The sequence below is a fragment of the Rhinatrema bivittatum genome, chromosome 14, assembly GCF_901001135.1.
Source record: "Rhinatrema bivittatum chromosome 14, aRhiBiv1.1, whole genome shotgun sequence".
In the NCBI taxonomy this organism is placed as follows: domain Eukaryota; kingdom Metazoa; phylum Chordata; class Amphibia; order Gymnophiona; family Rhinatrematidae; genus Rhinatrema; species Rhinatrema bivittatum.
Window position 1 is genome coordinate 40,697,605 of NC_042628.1, and position 16,176 is coordinate 40,713,780.

The following is a 16,176-nucleotide window of genomic DNA, read 5'->3' on the forward strand; positions in this document are numbered from 1 at the left end:
TTTTTAGTCTCATTCTATCAAAGAAGTCAGAAAAATTTTGCTCTCTCTTAAGGTGATCAGGAATAATCTGTTAAATGTGCTTACATCAATGCTAGACATGCCAGAGAGTCTACAAGAATGCCAAAATTCATCTCTGCAGTAGAAACCTTTTCACTGAAAACAATTTTCAGTCTTTTCTTCCTTTTTGCTCAAATGTGTAAAAAACAAATTATTATAAGAGAATCTGTGAGCGTATATTGTACCAAATTCTGAAGCCACATAACTGCAGAAAATGACAAGCCTGGTCTATAAAGTTCTACCTTTAGAAGCAAGAAACTATAATATGGTTTTCTGTATCCAAATAGGAACCCAACACACTTTTCTACCACAGCAACATCCTGTATAATTATTCTGGCATTGTGTGCAGTGCAAAGACATATTATGCAATTAGAGTATTCTATTGACCATCCTCCTTAGGAAGGGGAATTGCAAAGGTGTACTACAGATGTGAGCTTCAGATCAGACAAAACTTTACGTTAACAGGTGTGACCGGTGCAGTTCCAGTCTCCCACCCATCTGGTAAGCACTGGGCTCAACTGATAACAGATAAAAGTCCAGAGAGGTAACTGTATTAAAGGGCCTTCCAAACTGATTCCAGACATAGCAAACTAACCATGCAAGAAACTCTAGAGAGAAAATGATCAAACTGATCTTTAGCTGAACCATGACTCCACAGCTTCCATTAAACAGCTGCTGTCTTGAATGAATTTGAAGCAGATGGGAATGGATCCCTCTGGAGTACTGCTTCCCCCTCTCCCACAGTTAATCAGTGGTCCGTTCAAAACAGCAGGGTCTCCTGCACCTGACAAAATTTAAATGTATTATGAGAAGAAAAATACAGCTGACTATAGTAACAAAGAATGAGTTAAAAAAAAAAAAATTGTGCTCTGCGTTTGCTTTAGAGCAAAATCTGCTTTGGGTTTAATCAATGAGAAAAAGATAGCCACTTCTGCACTAGAACAGAAAAACTGATAATTCTGCCCTTTTACACTGTATCAGAGAAAATGACCTCTGGAATTTTCCTTTTTCATTTTCATTTTCCTTCTTACTCCAAGTTATTGTTTCCCTGTTACATGTAACTGCTTTTCTGCACTATTGTTCAAATTGTAAAGTTTATTTTAATTGCACCCCTGTTTCTTGTGAACCTGCATGATGGGACTATCGTCTTGAATGTTGGTATATAAAAAAACTTAAATAAATAAATAAATAAATTTTCCCTCCATTTTATTTTATTGCATGAAGTCTACCAGTGGAGGATCACTTAAGAATACCCAACTGGAGGCCAAGGGCCATCTTCAGGGTTTTCAATTAGTCCAATGACAACTGCCTTCTTTTGCTTCAAATGACATCACTACACATAAAACTGGCTTTGGCAGCATTTCCTGTAACAAGGCTGGGTGGAAGGAAACTTACAGCTCGTGTGATCCTTCCATTAACAAATAAGGGAGCCTCAGACTAGTGTGGAGTCTCTTTTCCAGGCTTGGAAGTCAAATTATGTGCTATGGGAAACACGTGCAGTGGGCAAACCTGTGATCTATTACCTGGTACAGTGCTTCTCAACTTTATTACATGGCACACTCTCAGGTTTGCCCAAACCTCATGATACACCAAATCAGATTTTGCACGATTCTCACCATACCCACTCCTTCCACCAGCAGAAGGAGAGCAGCACTCTGTGTGCACTTCGTACGAACCAGCCGGTCTTGCAAGGTCACAGGGCCCCACGCACTCAAATATCAGACTGAAGCTGGCCGAGGCGGTACACACAGGTAAAGAAGCGCTACTCTCCTCCTGCCAGTGGGAAGAAGGGAGGGTAAGATTCCCAGACAGACCCTTGCTTCCTGTGGTGCTAGCAGTGTGTATTCGTTTTGGTTGGAGGGTGGAAGTCTGGTGGTCTGTTCACATGTAAAATTGAAGTATTCTACTGTATAACTACACCAAAAAACACATTCAAGTTTTGTTAGCATAAAATATTCTAAGGCCCCAAGCTGGTGGACATGTCCTGCATCTAAGAGTATTAATTATACAAAAATCAAATTAGCCAACAAAATCCAGCTGTGCCCAGCATGTAAATTCTATGAGAGAGCCATGTCCAGATCAGGGACTTTGAACCGGGTCCCGGGATATTTCATACTGATGAGTTATTAAATAGTCACATTTAGGCAATAAGTTTCCAGTCTTTGGTGTCACTGGGATGCTTTTCCGGCTCAATGTTTTTCTCAATCACTATCTTCTCTCCTTTTCGAGCTGATGTCCTCTTTCCTTTAGAGAGAATATTTTAATACTCTCTTCCCTCAGTCTTTGTCTTTCCTTGATGCTCTCCTTTCCTCATTGCTACTCCTCTCTCCCCTCCATTATCTCCCAGATTCCTCCACCCCCAAAATCCAAGGTCTTCTTTCTCTCACCCCCCATCTCCAGTTCTCTCATTTTCTAGTCCTTTTTCTCGCTCTCTCCCATCACATATTCTTTCTTCCCCTCTATCCAATACCTAGTCCTCTCTCCTTCTTTCTTATCCAGTATTCTCTTTCTCCTTCTGCCTGTCCCCTATTCCAGATCTCCCTTTCTCCCCCTATACTCGAGTCATTTCTCCATCTAGATCTTCCCAAGTACCTGGTCCTCTCTCTTTCCATCTCCATTACTCTACCCTTTATCCACAGTCCTTTTTTCCTTCTTCCTCTCCTTTTTTCTTGTCCCCTTCTGGTTTCTCCTCCCTTCTCTCTCATACCTGATCCCCTCTCTCTCTCATCCTCCCTCCCTTTGTCCCCTCCCCTGATATGGCCCAGCTAATCATCTCAAACTTTTCCCGCCCCCAGCCTGCAGCACTCTGTCTCCCCTCAACCAAGCATTTCTACTCACTCCTCACCTCTCACCACCTTTTGGACTGCCCCCCAACCAAGCATTCACACCCCTTTCCCGTCTTTGTCGGCTGACAAGAGCTCCGGGTGATTCTCTCCTCTGCTGTTAGCCGAGTCCCAAGTCCTTGCAGCAAAGCCATCCAAGGCCTGGGGCAATGACTCCAACAGAGTCAACAGAGCCCACAGTACTCCAGGCAGCAGGTGGGGATAAGGAGTGGACAGAGCAGCGGCAGAGGATCTTCTCTGATATTCACTGCTGTTGTGTGGGCTTCCCTGCTTCTGCCCCTCTCTCTCCAGGCTTCCTCAGTGCTTCTGACTGCCGGACAGGAAGGCAGGACCTACAGCAGCAAACAAGAGGTCTGGGGCACTGTCCGGCAGGGAGGACGATCTTACTGGCACACTGGTTGAGAAGCACTGGCCTAGAATACCGAACTATAAGCTGGAGAACTAGGACTTGTGAGTCTTGATCCTCATTCTCCAACAGATTTCAACACTGTGAGCAAATCTGGGAGAGTCCTATGAAAAAAAAATCACATGGTGGACAGAGTTGCTAACAAATCAGCTGGCAAAAGCAGAAGGCGGCACTAGCACTAAACAAAAATGCTAATGACTTAAAACAAAGCAACAGGAAAAATGATGGCAGAAAAAGGCAAAAATGGCCCATCCAGTCTGCCCAGCAAGGACTTTTAGGATTGTAACTGTTGCTCCATACAGTTTATGCCAGTGCTATTACTATCATGAGGATCCTTGATGATAGTAAGAGGAAATGGCAGAAATAAAGTGTCCTTTAAGCATTTGCACAGACTCCCTTTCCTAGGGGACAGAGCTACGTTTGCTTACCTGAGCACCTCTGGAGTAGGAGCGGAAAATAGTACAGAACCTCCCTTGGCCAGACGTGTCCCTGAAAAGAAGCACAAAAGGAAGAGGGCGGTTAAAAGTGGGGATTATACAAAGAGTGAGAACCATGAAGTTTTACAGAGACAATGCCTAGTTTTTTCATAAGAATACATCAGCCCGGCTAAACAGATGTGTCCTGAGGCAGCTCTTGGGTTCAAGCTCAGATATGCTCTTACAATTGTGACTAGTCTGCATATAACATTTAGGGGAAGCGAGGACTCGGGTCTTTTCTACAGCTGGCCCTGTACTGGGAACACCATGCCAAAATTGAGCATACTAGCAGACATAAAAGCATTCGAGGCGGCCTTGAAAACTTGGCTGTATAAACAGGAATTTGTAACATCATCGCAGGTGTATAATGAATTATGACGCAGAGCTAATACCAGCAACTTAGTATTGCTTCCTTTTTGATAGTTATGTTGCTTTATTCAATTGATTCCTGTACATACGTAAGTTTATTTTATTATGTAGGTTATATATTTGTAAACTGCTATGAGCCACGGATTAGCGGTCTAGAAGTCTTTATAAATAAATAAATAAATAAATAAATAAATAAATAAAATATAACATAACATTTAGAGCATGGGGCCGAGATCTTAATATTCATGGGTAGGATTATGGGCAAATTCACTAAATTGATGGCAGCTAAACCTTGGAGACAAACTTGCGAGAAAATAAAAGCCGCAGAGCCTAAAATGACTCCAGGCTTGGACCCATCAGCACCTTCAGGGTCAGAAGAATTAGCATAAACTATTTTGCAGTGTGTAATAGGTGCTCTAGATAAAAAGTTTAATAAGCTGCAAATCATAGTAGAGAAGATATAACTGCAAAACGTTGACTCAAATAGTGCAGCTCACAAAACTGGAGAGAGATCTCCGAGCAGGAAGACACCACAGATGACTAAGAAAAACAAAATATGCTAGAAAAGAAAATGGAGGCCCTGAGAGACTGCATAGATGACCAAGGACCTGCCCAGTGACATGCAGAGGAAGCAGGACCCGAGCTGGTGGATGCTGCATTCACGGCTTCTCCACAGCTCAGCCGACACGCTTAGTGACCAGTCTCAGGTACCACAACTGCGTGATTCTTGGCAGAGGACCTTCACAGGTAGGGAGAAAAGGATATAAAAATAGGGATAAAAGACCCTGGGAGCTGTGAACAAAGGCTCACTGCACTGGCTCCTAGCGAGCTGGCAGAATAAGGAGCAGGAGGAAACTACTAGACCAAAAAGACAAGAAAGGGTGCCAAAATAATTTAAGGCTAACTAGCATTCCTGCAACGATGAAAGAAAGATCCGTTTGACTTGATGGAAACCAGCAAGAAGCCAAACCACCACCAACAGAGAAGAGAGAATCAGATTCAAGAGGGAGAACTGCGTGATAAAGCGGAGAGGACACAGCCAGAAACTAACAAGGGGGATTTTAAAAAAAAATGTTTTTATAAACCTTTCCAAAAATTCCAAACATTACACATGAAAAAGGAAATATATGAAATTAACAGGATACCAAAATAATAAAAGGAAGAAACATCTTATCCAATATAAGCAAAAGAAAACCAAGTTCTCTCACTTCTAGTCTACAAGTATTCTAGTCAGAAAATTACCAAGGAAAATCAATCATCAATTAATAATTTGGAATATATATATAGTAATTATACATGTTCCTTCAATTACTACCCCACACAAGACTGGTCTAGTCATCTGATCACAATAAAGAAAAAGAAATAAAAGAATAATAATTTAAATTGAACAAGTGATCTAGGCAGGTGTTCTTTCAGGGTGCTCTCCAGGTGGCCTCCAACTGGTCTAACATACTCTTCAATATTTTATCAAATATTTAAAAAGAAAACTGCATCAGCCTGATCCATCTGCTGCTATAGAACCAAAAAGGCATTTTCTGGATAGCTTTTGAAAAGAAAAATAAAATAGAATAAATCAGGGAATACTCATATTGTGACCTAGGAAAAGAACATTTTTCTTCCAAAAAAGAAAAACAGTTTAAGTCCAATCTTTATCTGACTCAGGAGCAAATCTCAACAATAATAAATAAAGATCTTGGAAATTTCTCTGGGTCATCAGCCACGACAGTTGAAAGATCCAAGTTATCAATAGATATTTTGGATTTTTTAGCACCTTCCCAAATAATGCTCAAGGTAGCTCACAGCATTATTTGTATTTAGGTATAAGTAGTCCCTAACCAGAGGAGAGTATAATCTAAGTGGATACCTGAGGCAACAGAGATAAAGAGACTTGCCCAAGATCACAAGGACTGTCAGTTGGGGAGGTGGAATCTGAATCCACAGCAACAACAATACTTTACTCAGAAATCAGCGGAAATCAGCTTGCTAGATATACAAGAGAGATTTCCAACATAATAACATTTCTGCCTTTCACTGAAGTCCCAGGTCCCGATTGGAGCAGATGTTTATAAAAGACTTACATAAAGCATTGTGGTTGCTGTGTTAGTCCACGCGACTATGTAGAGATAAGGGTCAAACAAAATGTAGGCGATACATTTTTATCAAACCACCTCAACATCAGTGAAGCAACAGCACAGGAGATGGATTTAAATACTACAAAATCAGCTAGGCCTTGGGTTGTTTCCATATGCTGTTAGAGAATGTTGACAGAGTTGACAATGACAATAAAACTTTACAGGTCAAAGAGCCTATATCTGATAATGAAATTAAGATGATCAAATATGGAATACGTGGGAGGGTTTTCATTATTTTGGGGAAAGACAGCTGTACATATTTGATTATTTTAGATATTGCTTCGGGTTGAAGTTTGGTTTAAGAAAGATGGTAAATAAGTATAAAATAACATAACAAAAACACTTTGAAACAAACATACAGGAATCCATATTCAGCCACTGGCCAACTTACAAAGTTAGCCAGATAAACTTATTCAGCTAACCTTGGAAGATATGCAGCCATACCACTGAATATATCAGACTATTAACGATTAGCTAGATAAATTTATCCAGCTATTTTAGGACTAATCTACAACGTGATCAGAATTAGCCAGATACGCTATCTGAATATTGGAGTTAGCAGGATATCTAGCTAACTTTTCAGTCAGAAATATTCCCAGAATGTCCCTACGTTATCTGGCTAAACTTTAGTCAGATAATGAAATATTCAAAGTGGGCATTCAACCATATAACAAGTTATACGGCTAAATGCTGCTGAATATAGACACAAAAGGACTTCAAAAGGACACTGCCTTTCCCACCTATCACCAAATACAGGCCCTTTGAATTGTAAAGTTTTGTCACTCTTTCTTGTGCTATATAACAGCATATATTTTTATTACTAATATGCAGAGAACCCAAGGCCTAGCCGACACTATATTATTTAAACACAGTGTAACTATGCTGTTTCTTCACTTATCTAATGAAAAGTGAGAGTCACAGTTTAGGTGGCTGGTGTGCTCAATAATAGAGCAAGGCTAGCTAGTCAAATGCTTTTTCCTCATTCAGAGTGCTCTGGGAGTTTATGTTTCGGGTGCTGGACAGATAATGGTCTCTAAGGCAGTATTAGTTGGAACAAACTGAAAAATTAAGTTTCTTGGGCAAAGATTTACACAAATGCATAATTTTCAGAAGAGTGTCTGTTAAATACCTACAATACTTTGACTATTCACAAAAGATGGAGTATAAACCAGAAATTAAAAGAAAAAGAAAATAAATAAGGGGACAAGGATGTCTGCTGTCTCCACTTTTATTTGTTTTGACCCTACAACCATTGGCTATCAAACTGAGGGAATGCAATGTTCCACTACGCTTTTAAAGATATTGCGAGATGATATAGGTCCAACCATTACAGAGTGAAAGTTTCCCTCCCAACCAAAACTAGCATCCATTCAATCTACTGTATATTAAAAAAAAACAACAAAAAAACACTAGACAAAAGATCTCAATAATTACCATCCAAACTCATTACCATTCCTTGCAAATTTAAATGAAGGTGTAGTGCTAAAGCAACTGCAATAATTTCTAGATGACAGGAATGTGATCAGTTTGGTTTTCATCATAATCCACTCTGAGCAATGTTTTGGAGATGCAGAAAATAAGTCTTGTATAAATAAACAAAATACATCTGGCCTATAGCATATAGGTTATACTGTTAATTAGCTTACATGTATTTAGATGCAATTTTGATAGTGGTTTCAAGTACATTTTAGTGCTCTTGAATATGACTGATTGTGGATATTGACAAATGTTTTCAACAATTGCTTATATGTTTGAATATGGGCAATGTTTTGTTGACACTGTTCAATGTTCTCAATTTTCTATATGAAATTCATGTTATGTTTTGTCATGTTTTATGTTTCTCAATTATTTTATGTATGTGTTTACTGTAAAATTGCCTTGACCATTTGTGAAAGGCGATTAATAAATTTTAATAAAATGAAAAAATGAAATGTCGGCAGTGTGTGACAATTAGTCATCAAATTTTGTTGTACCATATGAAATATTGGAATATCAGGCACAGTGCTTGAGTAATTCATATCCTACCCAACAAGTATGGCTTGGACCAAGATCATCTCCCTGGTATTCTATTGAAACAGGTGTAGCCTAAAGCTCTGCCTTACCAGCAACATTGCTAAAATATCTATCTGTGCCCTGTCTGTAGCCTACTCAAAAATGTTGGGGTGGGCTGTAGATTGAACACAAATGACATTCAATAATTTGTTCCTGTTGAAACTCTGTTGGCTGGTGGTTTTGCGATTTCTGGCTTCTATAAGACAGTAGATTGAATGGATGCTAGTAAGATGGGAGAATTAGAATGTATAGCAGTGAATGATGACATAGACTTAATTGGCATCTCAGCGACATGGTGGAAAGAGGATAACCAATGAGACAGTGCTATACCAGGGTACAAATTATATCGCAATGACAGAGAGGAGCACCCGGGAGGCAGTGTGGCGCTTTATGTCCGGGATGGCATAGAGTCCAACAGGATAAACATTCTGCATGAGACTAAATACAAAATTGAATCTTTATGGGTAGAATTCCCTTGTGTGTCGGGGAAAACTATAGTGATAGGAGTATACTACCGTCCACCTGGTCAAGATGATGAGACGGACAGTGAAATGCTAAGAGAAATTAGGGACGCTAACCAAATTGGTAGTGCGGTAATAATGGGAGACTTCAATTACCCCAATATTGACTGGGTAAATGTATCATCGGGACAAGCTAGAGAGATGATGTTCCTGGATGGAATAAATGATAGCTTTATGGAGCAATTGGTTCAGGAACAGACGAGAGAGGGAGCAATTTTAGACCTAATTCTCAGTGGAGCACAGGACTTTGTGAGAGGTAACGGTGGTGGGGCCGCTTGGCAATAGTGATCATAACATGATCAAATTTGATTTAATGACTGGAAGAGGAACAGTGTGCAAATCCGCGGCTCTCGTGCTAAACTTTCAAAAGGGAAACTTTGATAAAATGAGAAAAATTGTTAGAAAAAAACTGAAAGGAGCAGCTACAAGAGTAAATAATGTCCAAGAGGCGTGGTCATTGTTAAAAAATACCATTCTAGAAGCACAGTCCAGATGTATTCCACACATTAAGAAAGGTGGAAAGAAGGCAAAACGATTACCGGCATGGTTAAAAAGGGAGGTGAAAGAAGCTATTTTAGCCAAAAGATCTTCATTCAAAAATTGGAAGAAGGATCCAACAGAAGAAAATAGGATAAAGCATAAACGTTGGCAATTTAAATGTAAGACATTGATAAGACAAGCTAAGAGAGAATTTGAAAAGAAGTTGGCCATAGAGGCAAAAACTCACAGTAAAAACTTTTTAAAATATATCCGAAACAGAAAACCTGTGAGGGAGTCAGTTGGACCAATAGATGATAGAGGCGTTAAAGGGGCACGTAGAGAAGATAAGGCCATCGCTGAAAGATTAAATGATTTCTTTGCTTCGGTGTTTACTAAAGAGGATGTTGGGGAGGTACCCGTACCAAAGAAGGTTTTCATGGGTAATGATTCAGATGGACAATCAAATCACGGTGAACCTAGAAGATGTGGTAGACCTGATTGACAAACTGAAGAGTAGTAAATCACCTGGACTGGATGGTATACACCCCAGAGTTCTGAAGGAACTAAAAAATGAAATTTCAGACCTTTTAGTAAAAATTTGTAACCTAATTATTAAAATCATCCATTGTACCTGAAGACTGGAGGATAGCAAATGTAACCCCAATATTTAAAAAGGGCTCCAGGGGTGATCTGGGAAACTACAGACCGGTTAGCCTGACTTCAGTGCCAGGAAAAATAGTGGAAAGTGTTCTAAACATCAAAATCTCAGAACATATAGAAAGACATGGTTTAATGAAACAAAGTCAACATGGCTCTACCCAAGGCAAGTCTTGCCTCACAAATCTGCTTCACTTTTTTGAAGGAGTTAATAAACATGTGGATAAAGGTGAACCGGTAGATGTAGTGTACTTGGATTTTCAGAAGGCATATGACAAAGTTCCTCATGAGAGGCTTCTAGGAAAGTAAAAAGTCATGGGATAGGTGGCGATGTCCTTTCGTGGATTGCAAACTGGCTAAAAGACAGGAAACAGAGAGTAGGATTAAATGGACAATTTTCTCAGTGGAAGGGCGTGGGCAGTGGAGTGCCTTAGGGATCTGTATTGGGACCCTTACTTTTCAATATATTTATAAATGATCTGGAAAGAAATACGACGAGTGAGGTAATCAAATTTGCAGATGACACAAAATTGTTCAGAGAACTTAAATCACAAGCAGATTGTGATAAATTGCAGGAAGACCTTGTGAGACTGGAAAATTGGGCATCCAAATGGCAGATGAAATTTAATGTGGATAAGTGCAAGGTGATGCATATAGGGAAAAATAACCCATGCTATAGTTATACAATGTTGGGTTCCATATTAGGTACTACAACCCAAGAAAGAGATCTAAGCGTCATAGTGGATAACACATTGAAATCGTCGGTTCAGTGTGCTGTGGCAGTCAAAAAAGCAAACAATGTTGGGAATTATTAGAAAGGGAATGGTGAATAAAACGGAAAATATCATAATGCCTCTGTATCGCTCCATGGTGAGACCGCACCTTGAATACTGTGTACAATTCTAGTCGCCGCATCTCAAAAAAGATATAATTGCGATGGAGAAGGTACAGAGTAGGGCTACCAAAATAAGGGGAATGGAACAGCTCCCCTATGAGGAAAGACTAAAGAGGTTAGGACTTTTCAGCTTGGAGAAGAGACGGCTGAGGGGGGATATGATAGAGGTGTTTAAAATCATGAGAGGTCTAGAACGGGTAGATGTGAATCGGCTATTTACTCTTTCGGATAATAGAAAGACTAGGGGGCACTCCATGAAGTTCGCATGGGGCACATTTAAAACTAATCGGAGGAAGTTCTTTTTTACTCAACGCACAATTAAACTCTGGAATTTGTTGCCAAAGGATGTGGTTAGTGCAGTTAGTATAGCTGTGTTTAAAAAAGGATTGGATAAGTTCTTGGAGGAGAAGTCCATTACCTGCTATTAAGTTCACTTAGAGAATAGCCACTGCCATTAGCAACGGTAACATGGAATAGACTTAGTTTTTGGGTACTTGCCAGGTTCTTATGGCCTGGATTGGCCACTGTTGGAGACAGGATGCTGGGCTTGATGGACCTTTGGTCTGACCCAGTATGGCATGTTCTTAACAGATATTTGACAACTAATGCTGAATTAAGAAAATCAATTCATAGTTCTAAGTAGACTTCCCTCTGATGAAATTCCAACTTCTTTTTGGTTTGAGGAAAGGTCCTTTCCAGTATATCACAGCAATTAAGAAACTTGGGAGTCCTGTTGGAATTCAATCTTTCATTATATTTACAAGTCAAAACTGTAGTCAGAAATGTGCTCTATGAGTTGCATTGGATATGAAAGTTGAGATCCTGTTTAAATTTTAATGATGTTCACAATTGTTCTTCAATCCTTTGATTTAATAGGTGCTAAATTTATAACAGATTACTAGCTGTTGTGCTAAAAGCAACTCCAAGTGGTATAGAACGCAGCGTAAGGGTACTGACAGGAGCTAGTCTTAGAAACCAATATTATTTTCACTTCACTGGCTACCCATACAATGGTGGATTAAGTTTAAAGATCATTACACTGATTCACAGACTACTGAGCAAACAGAGCTCAGCCTGTCTGAGTGAACTCTTGAAGATCGATAAACCACGGAGATCTGTTGAGCTGAATATTTTTTTAGACATACGCTCAACACAGCTATTTCAGCTAGCTGAGACACACACACAAGGAATTTCTCAGAAGCAGATCTACAAAATGTGGCATGCTTTCCTAGAGGAAAGGAGGGATGAATTATGTCGACAAAGTTTTAGGAGACAAATTAAGACTCTCCCCCCCCCCCAGGCATTTGAAACAATACATTTATAAAGAGCAAAGCTGATCAGAGCCTCTGTTATCCTCGCTACAATCTTTGGTGGGTTTTATTTTTTGTTTTTTTTAATAAACAAACCATATATAGCAGATGGTTCATGGATTATACAACTGGCAGGTGTTTCTGGAAATTACAGCATCGGCATATTTAACTTTGGCAATTAGGTAAAGCAATCATGGATCATCAAGAATTTGATCACTTAATTGACTAAGGAATAGTATAATGTTTATTGATGTTTTGATGTTATGTTTTAAACTGATTTGGTCTGCTTCAGTTGTATACTGCCAAAACCCATGGATAGAGTGGTTAAGAAATGTTTTAAATAAATATTTTTGGGGGGAATCAAAGTATAGTAGTGAAAATAAAGTTATACTGTGTGCAGATGATTTGCTATTAATGATTGATAACCTGGAAAAGGCATTGGGAGACAACGCCAAGATGATTCTACAGTGTTTCTCAGGAACACTAATTTGCTACTTCTCACACTAGATCAGAGTGGACAGGGTCCTTTCCCCTTAAGTGGGAGGGGGGATTTATAAAAAATCCGAGATTAAATATACCTAGTGACTAATTTCCTGTATAAAACTGGAATGTGACTCCAGTAATTTAAGATATCCAACAGAAGTTCATAACCTGATAGGATTTACACTGCCCTTGTTCGAAAATGGTGCATTATTTAAAATGATTCTTTTATTAAAACTTTTCCAGTCCTTACAGAAGTTACCAATATGAAGGACAGTGAAATATTTTAAGACACTTTTAAAAAGTTATTTTAAAAATGTACGTTTTGTGCTAAAAAACCCAAAATGAATCTCGCCAAACTTAGGTTACCTAAGGGCAGGAAAGAGTAACTTTTTCTGATACAGGTCTCTTTAATCTTGCTTGACAAATGAGATTTATTTATGTCTGGATGGCAGAGAGCAGAAAGTTTACTGTGTTGTCAGTGGAACTCAACTACGTGTTTGTGCTTTCCCATGGTTGCTGCATGCTTGCATTGCTGACATTCATCTTCCTGTTAGAGAAAATATTTTAGTTAAATCAGTGTTAACAGGCTGAACATAAAACTGTGGGCTATGAAAGCACAACATTAGCATACTTTCTGTTCTTGAGTAGCTTGAATTTATTGCTAAAGTTTGGCAGCCTACTCTTTGAGAACTGGAATAAGGGTAATAATACAGAATAGATTTGATAGATAGTGAACATGCATGTGCAGTATCCTCTGAATAATTACAGAAAGCTGCAGATACTCCAAAACACATTTTTGCTTATCTACAGGCCAGACATTTATGCTCATTGAACAGGGAAAATATTTTAGGTGAACGCACAATGAAAAAAGTCATAAATCAGGTTGGGGAAAAAGGACAACTTATGTCAGTTTGATATAAGCTCCTGGTAGGGTAGTCAAAAGCTTGATTCAGAACATATTGGATTTTACTGAAGAATGGAATTGCACAATACAGACAGCAAGCTTAAGAAATGCAATAGAAGATCATAAAGGGGGCATTTACTGATCAAGTGAGAGGGTTTAAAATGGAAAGGCTTGAATTACAAAAAGTCTTAAATATGAAAAACGTCTATTCACTGGCACAATTTCTAGTCAATCTACAAAATTAAATCCTTTTGAAAGGAAATAATTATCCTTTTAAGCAACATACTTAAAATACCTGTCCTTTTGATAAGGTTTTACTATTAATAGAGAAGGAAAGAAGATTTGTTAAACACGAGATCATTTCACAAGGACTTAGTAGAAGAAATAGTAGTAAAGAAAGCATCAAAGAAATCAAACAGAAGTGTCCACCTGACACCTCTCTGGGATTCTCTGCTGATTAGGTTGTAGGAAATGATCACTTGGACACATGGTCCAATGTTCAAAGAAAAGCTGACTCGTTAGTATTGACCTGGGAAGCTTTATTGATTGACTTCCATCAAAAGCAAAGAAATCCATACATTCTCTTGTCATTGAAATCGAGGGGGTTGCCTGCTGCTATTAAACTGGACCAAGTGCTCTATTTGACTCCACCTGGAACACAGAAGATACAAGTGGTCCCCAACCTTGCAATTCTCGTGTTGTGAATATCTGAACTCACGACATTTGCATATAAACACTAGAGATGTGAATCGGAACTGAAATCCGAACCGATTCTGGTTCCGATTCACATCTCTAATAAACACCCACCTTACAGTCAGAAGTGGAAGGTGGACGCCATAGCTTGTGCTGTCATCAGCTGCTTACTTCTCCTTGGCACAGACTGCCATCACCTAGCTCTGTAGGCTCACGTCTGCTGCCACCAGTAGTGAGGATCAATTTCAACTCCTTCTCCCCCTCCAGGAATCACTGAGAGAAGCACTGCCATCTTCAGTGCTTACTGCTGTTCACCCAACAGCTGATCACAGCGAAGAGAGAAAACCTTCTTCTGCCTCCAGCATGGCCAGAATGGCCCTCACTACTGCTAGCTTCCCTCTTCCTGTCAAGCCCACCAGTTGATTTTGATTCAGCAGAGGAAACTGTTGCTTTTCTCCATGACCTCTTAAAAGGTAGCACCCCCAACATAAAAGTGAGCTAAAAAACATGAAATATTGTGGCCAGGGGCTACTATTTCTTTAAAAATAAGCTAATCAGACCTTGGTGCTAAAAATAAAGCAATTTATAAAATTGTTTTTTTATGGGACAATCAGTTTCAAGTTACAACCTTTCAACTTAAGATGCTTTCTTCAGGAACCAGTTGTGTCATAAGTCCAAGAGCTACCTGTATCCGATAGAAGACACTTGCTTAGTAACTGGAGGGGAGGGTTGGAGTGTCCGAAAAAAAAAAAAAAAGAAACCAATGCAGAGTTGGTTATAGTGCAAATACTGTTTTTCTAGGAGAGTATATCTGAAGAAAAGCAAGTTTGCTTACCGTAAAGGGTGTTTCCGTAGATAGCAGGATGAATTAGCCGTGCTGTCTGGGAGCGTCTCGCGACCGGTCAGTAGGCTGAGTTTTCTCAGTTAGTACAGAGTTTTGAACTCTGTATGGCTGCGCGGTGAGCTTCCCACGCGATTGCCTTGTTACCTCAGTCTCTTGTAGCCAAGCGAGATGTACGTGGAAAACGTTTTTTGGTAGAATCTGTAGACTGTCTAGGGAGGCGGGAAGGGATTGCATGGCTATTTCATCCTGCTATCTACGGAAACACCGTTTACGGTAAGCAAACTTGCTTTTTCCCGTCGAGAGCAGGGCTGAATTAGCCATGCTGTCTGGGAGTCCCAAGCTCCCGGATTGTGTCCATATAGTAATTTTTTTTATGAGTTGAGGACACTACCCTTCAATAAAGGTAGACAGTCTTAATTTGTATTTAGGGTTGACAGAACTGCTGAACCCAGAGCTGCATCGGAAGATGCTTGCTGTCCGATACAGTAGTGAGACGTGAAAGTAAGAAGAGAAGACCAAGTTGCCGCTTTGCAGATGTCCAGTAGCGGAACTCTTCTTAAATGTGCAACAGATGCTGCTGTTGCTCGTTCTGGTGTGCTTTTGGTTTATTGCTCAAAACAATAGAATGTTTATTATAGCAGAATTCGATGCATTGAGATAGCCAACTAGCAATGGTTCTTTTGGAGACAGGCTGGTTTGGATTATTAGGGTTAAAGGAGAGGAACAATTGAGATTGTCTTCCTTGAGATTGAGTCCTTTGTTTGTAATAAGCTAACGCTCTTTTACAGTCTAAAGAGTGCAGAAGCTTGTCTCGGTCATTATGATGAGGTTTAGGTTTGAAGATTGGCAATGTAATTGACTGGATCTAGTTGTCGCGGTTTGCACCATTCCGTGTAATGATGCCACTTTCCAGCATAGTTACGTCTGGTTGAAGGTTTCCTGGATGCAATGAGAATGTCTTCAAGTTGAGATGGCAGACCCAGGTGGCTTAATAAATGCCTTTCAACTTCCAAGCTGTCAGGTGGAGGGATTGGTGCATTGGATGAAGGAGGGA

At 39.6% G+C, this 16,176-nt stretch overlaps 1 protein-coding gene across 1 annotated transcript in view; it reads right to left on the minus strand.

Annotated features, from left to right (window-relative positions):
- Nucleotides 1–16,176, minus strand: part of RAB40C (RAB40C, member RAS oncogene family) — a 141,100-nt gene that overhangs the window by 55,084 nt on the left and 69,840 nt on the right. Inside the window, exon 4 of the mRNA XM_029576618.1 lies at nt 3,735–3,795. Coding sequence (XP_029432478.1) covers nt 3,735–3,795 — 61 coding nt within the window. The remainder of the gene's footprint in view (nt 1–3,734; nt 3,796–16,176) is intronic.